The following is a 10582-nucleotide window of genomic DNA, read 5'->3' as shown; positions in this document are numbered from 1 at the left end:
ATGCTGATGGGCTCTACAGAGTTAACCCACTTGCTGGCACGCGCATAAATTAGTCCGGGATAATGTTTGAGATAGAGATGAACACGCTAGAGGGCAATGACCGTGCCGTTTTGGGATACCTGCTAGGGATTGTCGATGATATTTACGAATCAGTATAAGAATGTGTGGGCTAACTGCTCATTCACATTATTGCTTAAAACAAGGTCATTTAGGCTGTTAATAGTTATTACTTAGCGGTAAAGTTAAGTTATATAAACGTTTAAGATTACTGACAAAGTTTAAAAATAATGTAAATATTAGAATATAAGTATAGTTGTTACTCGTAAATCGTATGCCCAAACCAATATGGTTTAAAAAAGATTTTATGACCATAAAATGACCAGATGCAATAACTGCCACCGATCAATATCATAAGCGTTTAAAACCAATTTGATATCGTCCACGCGACAACAAATCACAATCGCATCTCGAACAATGCGAGATGAGGGGTGCGCACCCCAGCTGCGTACCGCGATCGATTGTGGACCGCGCCAACTTCTCTCCACGCTGCACTATCCGACTACTCGGTTCCCAATTCAAACGTCCCGATCTTTCAACCAGTTTGTTTATTTTTTTATTTGTTTAATTACCCTATCCCGACCGTACGCCTAGGCAATAACCTGCCAGTTAAAAGTGGTGACAGATATTTTTTCGACCAGTGTTATGTGTTAATTTTTTAAATGATGGAGGGGCGAAGGGCTTGGGATGGCGTGCCGGTGGAGTCGCACTCGCCACCGCAGTCGGTGCCGGGGCGACGGACGCCGCTGGGAGCCGTGGGGCTTGGAGGATTCTACATGCAGGGTGGGCAGCCACCGCCGCCACAGCACTGCTATCAGACTGACGAGAACCAGCCGGAACCGGGGACCAGTTACGGTCAAAGGTACGTGCAACTGCTTATCGAAGAGGTGAACAATTTAGATTTAGATTAATAGCCGAACCCGCAAAGAAACAGTAAGGTTAGAGTGTTAAATCCTAGTGCACGCACTTTGTATATTTCTAATAAGAATGCCGCAATTATTTCGTAGTGCATATCATTTTCAAATGTGTCTAAGCTAAAGCAAAACCAACATAGCATAACTAATAGCCTAAATTTGCATAATCGAGTCTGTTTTGACGTTTGAAACTCCAGCATCACATAACTGGCAACTTTCAGCCCTATTGGTATGAAGTTTAGGTTTGAAAGTTTATTAAGTCGGCTGTATCTGTTCAACCCATGGCGCATGCGTCTTAGGGTATTTGGAAATTAGTTTGAAAAAAATGGTTAAAAATTTCGTGATTGGCTACAATGATTTTCACAATCAAACGCAGAAATATTTCAGTAGGTATAAAATAAGGAACTTTTCTATTCATAATTTTAGGAGTTTAGTCGCTTAGCGACTACGTCGCTCCATACGTTCGCGAAAATATATTAGCATTAGATACAACATCACTTATTTATGCTTGAAATAAGTAACATTTATTTACAGATTTTAATATTTACACATCTTACATTACTCTTATTTGTACTCGGTAAAAAACTCATAAAAGTGTACATCTGGAGCATTGCACTGTACGGAAGCGAAACGTGGACAATGAGGCAACGTGATAGGAAGAGGCTGGAGGCTTTTGAGATGTGGTGCTGGCGTCGAATGGCAAAGATCAGTTGGACTAAAAAAAAACAACGAAGAGGTTTTACGTATAGTAGGAGAAAAGAGGACTTTGTTAAGAACTATAGATAATAGAAGAGGAAAGATGCTTGGGCACCTGATACGACACGACGAATTTATCAAAAACATCATAGAAGGGAAAGTTGAAGCAAAGAGGAAGGAGGGAAGACCAAGGAGAGCGTACATGCATCAAATAAAGGAAAAACAACGTCGTGTCGTATCAGGCTGTCAAAGAGAAAGCAGGGGACCGCGAAACATGGAAATTGCTCCACCGACAAGAGACTTACTCTTAAGTACATGATGATGATGAAAAAACTTATAACCAAAAAATTAAACATAACAGTACTTATAACAAAGTGTAGGTTTTTTAAAAGGTTTAGTAGATATGCGTTTATAAACGGAATAATTAAACCAATTCTGATTCAGACGTAAATTAGAAATTAGAAAAGACGCGAATAATATATTTTGATTGTGATTTGACTAAGATTTGATTTGATAGATTAAACTACGGCGTTACAAAATCGCTCTGTACTGACTGATTAGTGATTACCGGTAGCGGAGACTTGTTAATTCCTTGAGCGACCGCGTAGGCATAGGTACTGTAGTGCCTTGGGGAAATCCCGACAGAAAGCTTCATTATTCTGCTAGAAAAGGGCTGCCTAGCCTTTTTTGTGCCGAGCCTCTACTGATCAAACCATTTTTGCGTTATAAAAATAGTTTAAAACATCTACCGGTTTTTTAATTCCTAAAATAATCAGCAGCCCCTTTCTCAACTCGCTAAGCCATACAAGTTGGGAACTCCGAGCAAGGCCATCCGTTAGAAAAATATCCTAAAGAGTGACTGTCGTGTTCCTTTTATCACATTTTTTTTAAATCATGGCAGTATATATCTGATAAAAATGCACAGATTGCACGTATAGTATAAATCCTACCACATGTGCACATGTGTAGCACAAATACAAAGGGTAGCACAATGATGTGCTTCTAATGGAGTTAGCATCTGTACACAAAGGCCACTACGCACCCCTGTCAAGTGCCCGCTCGCCAGTTCACTACGTGACAATAGTTGTCCAGGAATCAATCATAGCCTATTTACTGATTTATTTATTTACTATTTAGTTCAAGACCATATTGACTTAATACGATTTTTAAAAATATATGATTTTTTAGGTTTAGGAGATATAAGCACGTCGTCACAGAATAAATAATAGTACTACCGTACAGAAAGGAAACTCCCACAAAACCGAAGTTTGACAGCGGTTCAGGGTTGAATCATGCTGTTCCTTTCTAATGTATGGCACTATCCCTTTCGGCTATTTAGGGTTGTCAAAATTCAAGTCATTATCTTATATGTGGTCGTGCACGCAAAGGGACGTCAAGTTTTGCCAACCCTAATAATTGCTCAGAGCAATGCTGAGCCGAACGGAGTCGAGTTTGGCCGAAGCGAGGAGTTTCGCACCCCTAACGTCGTTAAAAATTCGATTATATTTCAGTGTTTAATACGCTTTGTAGAAGAAAAATCGATAAGGAACTTCGAATAGGTATTCTAGATTTAAACGAGCTCATACATTTAAATTGAATCTGATTCAATATAGTTAGAGGGTTGTTAATAGAATAGCCCTCTACCCTGCCTGAGGGATAGCACAGTAGCACTCGTCCAAATATTATTGCAAAAATCGGCCACTTGTCTCGTACAACGAAACCCTTTGTCAAAAGTTAAAACTGAACAAATGGCGTCATTAAATAGTATAAGTACTTGTGGACAGTTATTTCTATGACGTTTACTGATTTTTAGCCGACTCAAACTCTTTTTGAATGTAAGAAACGTATTATTATTTTAATTTATTGATGAAACTTCTTTATTTGCAGACCTATGGGCGAAGGAAAATCAAAACAGAAAATGCGACAAGGAAAAACCGTACGACTCAATATCAACGCTAGGGAACGGAGAAGAATGCACGACTTGGTAAGAAATCGATTACAATGTTTTTTTGTTACTTATTACCTATGAATTGATTCCCGTTATTATGTGTCACAAAATTTGTATAAGTTACACACACACATATACACACATAGGTATATCTATAACCTTAGCAAAAAAAAATTAAGACTACTCTGATTGATAAGATAACAGAATAACTAACTACCTACTTACGTGCATGTATGATAATATTTTATCCCTAAAGGCATTCATAAGTACGCTAGATAAAATAAATTTTACTTTAGTTATTGGCACTTAAAATGCGATGCTCGAAGTAATCCTCTTGCCAATTAATAGCCACCAGGCGGTGGACACTGTCACGCACAAACTCAATGCGCATTTTTTATTCTTATTTTATTTGTTGTGGAATGTAGAACTTACTCGGTTTACTATGCTATGAAAGAAGCTAGAAACTTAATATCCGTTTTTGATTTTTCAGAATGATGCCCTCGACGAATTACGAAGCGTGATTCCGTACGCTCACTCACCTTCCGTCCGTAAACTGTCCAAGATCGCGACTCTGCTGCTAGCCAAAAACTACATCCTGATGCAGGCCAGCGCCTTGGATGAATTGCGAAGGTATAACTACAATATTTACGAAGTTTTAAATTTTCTTTATTTGCCTATCTATACCTCTTGCATATTTGAGCTATAAAAAGGTTCGCAGTAGTTTTTTAGGCAGCATTTTCTTACCGTCTGTTTTTTAGATTTTTTTTTTCGATTTTTTTTCCAAGGTGACACAAATGTGGGCCAAATATTTTATTATCTAAAAAAAAAACCATGTGGGTAGTTTATACACGAAATTTCTAAAAAGGCTGCTTATGATGTACCTAACGTTTGCAAAAACGCAGTCTTAGGCACCAGATACTTATAAACGAGGACCAGCAAAGTGCGTTTACTTACAAAATTTGAAATGGTGACATTTTACAGGTTAGTAGCATATCTTCAAGGCACAGCGACGGCAACAGGGATAGTGGTGCCACCTCCTGGCTTCGACCTGACCGGGCTACCAGCCGCTGCTAAGTTGCTGCAACCGCCCACGCTAGGCCCGCCAGCTCCGCCCGACCCACCATCTTGAGATCTGCCTCCGCCCGTCAAACTAGAACCCATCTCATCACCCCCTTAGTGACATCATATGAATATGTTAGTGGCGCAGTAGTGCGAACATCTAAACTGTAAATTTTTAAGTTAAATGTTAGGAGAGTTTTTCATTTCTAGATTTTGTTATTTTTACGGCACTTAAGGCATCTCGAAAATCGACAAGTTATGTGGTTTTCCATACTTTGACTTATAAACATTTTTTTATTGGAAAAAGGTTGGAAAAAGGTAAGCATTTGACCGCAATCTCACCTGATGGTTAGTGCCGATGCAGTCTAGGATGGAGCATGCTTCCGTAAAAGATGTTTAAGTATCTAACTAAATGTCAATTCCTTGTATATAAAACAGTACACTTTTGTCCTGAATGTGGCAATGCAACATGTGTCTGTTAAAAATAACAGACCGAACCCACGTGAAACATACATTTTGTACTCATAATACTTCTACTGTCATATTATAGGTACGTCTTTATAAACCCATTGTCTCTTTAAAAATGTTTTATAATATATTTACTTAAGTATTTATGAAAGGGCTAGGGTTTAGTGGTTTTTTAGACGGGCAAATAAAAATAATTAGGCAGTGTTATACATACAGGATAAATGAATAGGATTTGATATTAGAATAATATTTTCGAATTAATCCAAACCTTCTGATGTCGACTACTATTTCAATATATTCGTTAGGTAATTTTTGACTCTAAATGTATTTATTTAGGTAGATAATAAAATAATGAGTAATTTTATCAATAGTGATAAAGCAATGAAATGTACTCAAGTTCAGAAGTTTACAGACTAGAATGTACCTAAATTTCTGTCAAGTAAAACCAAAAAAACTAATAAGACGCTGTACAATTTACTTTATTCGAATGATTAGATTATGTATGTTTATAAACTATGATGAATATTGAGAGCATAAATAAGTGAATACATTGTTGTAATACTGTAACAGCTATAACTGCTACAAGCATCAGATATACCTACCTAATGTTCTGTCAATATTTCCTTGCAGCTATCTATTTTCGGGCTGTATAATAATTATTTACCTATGTAGCTAGTGTTAGTTACTTAACCCTCCATATTTTTAGATGTATATTTTAAAGAAGTTGGAGGTAACATAGCATTAGATATACGAGTAAATTATGTTATTTCTCTTCTTGAAGACAAGAGAGGACTGTGAATCAACGTGCCAAAATAATTAAGGACCGTATAGGGAATTTTAGCTACGATTAAAATTGTTGTAAGATTTTTCAATAGTTTTGTAGACTTCTTACATGTGTGTAGCTAACGAGATTGTGGATTGTTTATTACTTAATTTGAATTGATTGTCTATTATTTTATACCTATTATAGTTACATTTATTGTAAGCCATCATAGGTAATAAGCTCAACACACTATGTTGATAAGCCAAAGTGAAATTGTGATTGTTAATAGCAATAATATTATTTAATATATTATTTTAATTTAGGTGACATAAAAATAAAGGTATCTGTATATTTTTATTGTTTTTATGTTAGTTTTCTGTGAGTACCTTCCTGGATTAAAATGTTAACTCATATCTCCAGGAACTAAAAGCTACAGTTACTTTACGAATATGAGTTTATGGCAATACACACCTATATTTTTGAAATTTTATGAAACATTTGTATTTATTTCCATACGAGATGACTAAAACTATTTCACCTTAACACTTAACAAAGACTAGTGGTTAAAACATAGATATAAATACAAATAAAAAACCGACCAAGTGCGAGTCGGACTCGCGCTCAAAGGGTTCCGTACCATTATCTATAAAAACGGCAAAAAAATCACGTTTGTTGTATGGGAGCCCCCTTAAATATTTATTTTATTCTGTTTTAGTATTTGTTGTTATAGCGGCAAGAGAAATACATTATCTGTAAAAATTTCAACTGTCTAAAAGTACTACAGTATATTTAAATAACAAAAAAAAAATTCTAAATTCTAATAGCTAATGATGATTGGCCGATTAATTTAAATTATGTCATAAACCTAAACTTTAGGAATAAAAGGATTTGAAATCATAAGCCATATTTTTAGCTATCACGCCATGCAGTAGAAAAAGTGAAAACCATTAACCTTTCTGACGGCCACGTCTATGCTATCGTCATAAAGTTCCAGCCCTCGTTGAAAGATGGCGCTTAAAGTCTGTGCTGGCGGAAAACACCCTGTTTTGATCAATAGTTGGTTGAACTTGGTTGAACAAAGCAATGAGTGAAATCATCGCTAATTTTAAACCTCGAATACTACACATAAACGAATTATATTATATTTTAGATTATAATTTAAATATATAAAATAGTCGCAGCGCATAGATACAGACAGACATCGCCTAAACTTTGCCTAAACCATTGTAGGTATTAGGACCTTGAAAGAATCGTATGATTTTCGAATTTCTGGAGCTATACTATGAAAGGATTGTTTGAAAATTCAACCAGCAAAGGGGTAAAAATGGGGCTGAACGCAGATGAAGCCGCGGGTGGAGGGTGGTTGGTTGTGTGATAAATAATAAACTATAAAGAAAGGCAATGCGACAGGTCATTAGACTAAATACCTACTGGCGGTGAAACAAAAAGGTGTGGCAAACCCAAATACTCACCACTACTGCATGGGGTAAGTATAGTTTGTCAAAGGACTCTGTCTCATTTTAAACATAGACAGAGATAATCATACTATCTTACACTAGTACTAGCACCCAAAAAAAAAAGGATGAGTATAGTTTTTTTGGTTCTTATTTACTGTCAATTTAGTGTAACTACTTATAAGTGCATAAAGTATGCATTTTTTTTTCTCAGGCGATGCCGCTTGGTCAGCTTCTTTAGGTCAAAAAAAGCTGATTGGGCCCGGTACCGGTACCGTAAATCGTACCATGCAACCCCCCCCCCCCCCAAAGGGGGGAGGGTCGGTAAGTTAGGGACCAGGAATTCTTTTTTGAAATAACCGTTTTACCTTTTCGTACAAAAAATGTTAATAACACAAAAAACTTAAATAACGTATTTATTTGTAACAATTTGGCCTTTAAACCAGTGTGCCAATTTTCACTTTATAAAAAAATTTAAAAGTTAACCCATTTATTCCTTATTCTGAAAAGTGAAAAAATTCATAGGTACATGTTTACTTAAAAAAAATAGATAGTAGCGCGTTGCGGTGACGATTTCCATAGAAATGGAATAATTTCCAAAGTCAAAGATAAAAAAACAATGAATTTGGCTATGGAACAAGCATTAAAATATTATATTTATACTTTTAAAATGCCAAATTCATTGTTTTTTTTTAATCTTTGACTTTGGCCATTATTCTATTTCCATGTTTGCCCTTTTTAGGTCCAAATTGGTTGTTTTCATTTTTCTTTCATACAAAATTTATCGTATTTAATCGTGTATTTAAGAGCCCGTTATCGACTTTAGCCGCAAAAATGTAAAATTGATAGATTTCGTCGCTGAAATTGTACACCTTTTGATACGGTATAAAAATAACAACATACCGCACATTGCCATCTCAGCGAAATTACTTAAATCACGTTCATCATTAGAACCTATCACGCGTGTCCTCATTAGCAATATCATTCATAATATCGCGCTTTAGATGATCAAGACTCGGTGAATTGATTTCACTCATGCATCTATTCTGTCATATTTATGCTAAAAGCTGGATAGTAATCGCGTTTTTCGATTTAAAGTATTTTTTGTAGCAATAAAGTGTTTATTTCCGGCAATATTGTGTTATCATTATGTCAAGCAACCAACAGAATACAATTGGTGTATGTGACACTAGCAGCCCATACAGTTTCTATTAGCACGTCTTTTCATCTTGCCGTTTTACAGATCAATTTTTTGAAAACAGAGTCACTAAATTAGTAATGTTTTTTTTTTTACTGATGGACGTTTAGGTAAACGCGCGTAAAGTTTGTCGCTCTTATTTGTGAATTTCGTAAAGTTTAGACGGCTAAAAATAGTAATTTTGTATTACACATTAACCTGTACTCGACCTTTTACAGACTACATTTTTATTATTATGACTTTGAAGTAGTGTAAATGAAAGTTAGACGAAATCAATTTTCTCCAGAAATGACTTCAAAACAAGTGACAATTTCTCTAAGAATCGACTTAATTTCAACGTAATTTTGATACTTAAACAATCTACAACATGTGCTGAAACTGCTCTTATACATCATTTTGTATAATTAACCACCATAATTTTTTGATGAATATTATTAAAAAACTGCCCCTTCTCTTCATATATTACCGGTGACGCACGCTCGCGACCTCATTATTTTAAGGCAAGATGAGTAGAAGTGCTAATAGAAACCAATTCTTGTTATTTATATATTACGTAACAAAACGTGTACAATTTCAACGACTAAATTTATCAAATTTACATTTTTGCTCCAAAATCGTTTACGGGCTCTTTTTGCTCGTGTTACAGGCAGGTTGTATTGTATGTGTTGAGATTGTCAATGGTTATTGTCTATGGTTGAAAGAACAAACGAATGAGCTGACAGACGTCACTCACTCCATTCTCGAATAAAACTAAGAAAACATGTACTATTTATATTAATACAAATATATTACTTCGGAGTCAACAATCTTTAATTCAAATAGCCCGTAAACTTCAACATGGTAGCAGATCGATAGAAAATAAATACAAAGATGTATTTCGGGTAACGATTCATGGAAATTCATGGAAATGAAATAAGAAAATATAACAAGAAAGAAAAATAAAAGAAGTAAAACAAAAGAAAAATATGACGACCGCTACAACAATTTCGTCAACAAATCATTTCAATCTACCAATTTTAAACGAAAATAGTAATTTCAGTACATGGAAATTCCGTTTAAAACTAATATTAGAAGAAAAACAACTGCCGTACGTGCTTACTACAAAAAAAGAGGCATTGGATACGACCGATAAGAAAAAAGATGACGCGAAAGCAAAATCCGTCATAGCCCAATCAGTATCTGATAAATATATAGAAATAATAAAAAGTGGGGAAACAGCAAATGAAATGATGACATTTCTACAAAATATATTTGAAAGAAAGAGCGTATGTAATAAATTTTATCTAAAAAGAAAACTCATCACATTGAAGTGTAATGAACCTCTACAGGCTCATCTAATCAAATTTAGCTCAATAATTAGCGACCTAAGCGCTATAGATGTTACAGTAGATGAAGAGGATAAAATATGCTACCTATTATCGTCATTACCAAAGGATTACGATCACGTCATTACGTCAATTGAAACAATGGCATCTGAGAAAAAGTTGAATTTTGATTTTGTCAAAGCCAGACTTCTGGATGCTGAAACAAAAATTAAAGAGGAAGGCACAAGTCAAGAGTCGGAAGCAGCATTTAGCTCAAGATTCCATCAATACAAAAACAAAGATAAATATGAAAATTCAAAGAAAGAACAAGAGACTTCAAGAGGAGAATATAGAGGAGCTCAGACTTCAAGAGGAGAATATAGAGGATCTCAGACTTCAAGAGGAGAATATAGAGGAGCTCACTCATCCCGCCCACCAGGACGATTCTTCGGGCAAAGTCGCCGTGGACGAGGACTTTACAGAGGAAATGGAAGATTCCAAAGTCAAGGAGCATTGTTGACTACAGAAGAAGATATGATAGAAGAAGATATAAGCTTCATCGCAAGTGAAATCGCATTAAGTGGTAATAGTGAAAAGGACAAAGACTATGATATAACATTTATTATAGATTCTGGATGTACTCAGCACATTGTAAGTAGCCAATTTGAATATGAAATGACAAACGTCAGAAAATTAGAAAAAACTGTGAGAATACAAGTTG

At 35.4% G+C, this 10582-nt stretch overlaps 1 protein-coding gene across 1 annotated transcript; it reads left to right on the top strand.

Annotated features, from left to right (window-relative positions):
• The first annotated feature begins 358 nt into the window (after nt 1-358).
• LOC134740738 (class E basic helix-loop-helix protein 22) lies at nt 359-6256 on the top strand. Its single transcript, XM_063673332.1, has 4 exons — nt 359-919; nt 3555-3651; nt 4106-4245; nt 4597-6256. The coding sequence occupies exons 1-4, from the start codon at nt 720-722 to the stop codon at nt 4742-4744; spliced, it is 585 nt and encodes a 194-aa protein (XP_063529402.1). The 5' UTR covers nt 359-719; the 3' UTR covers nt 4745-6256.
• Nucleotides 6257-10582: the final 4326 nt, after the last annotated feature.

The sequence above is a fragment of the Cydia strobilella genome, chromosome 4 (genome assembly GCF_947568885.1).
Source record: "Cydia strobilella chromosome 4, ilCydStro3.1, whole genome shotgun sequence".
NCBI lineage: Eukaryota > Metazoa > Arthropoda > Insecta > Lepidoptera > Tortricidae > Cydia > Cydia strobilella.
The sequence above is the reverse complement of the archived record's forward strand: the minus strand, read 5'-3'. Positions and strand labels throughout refer to the sequence as shown.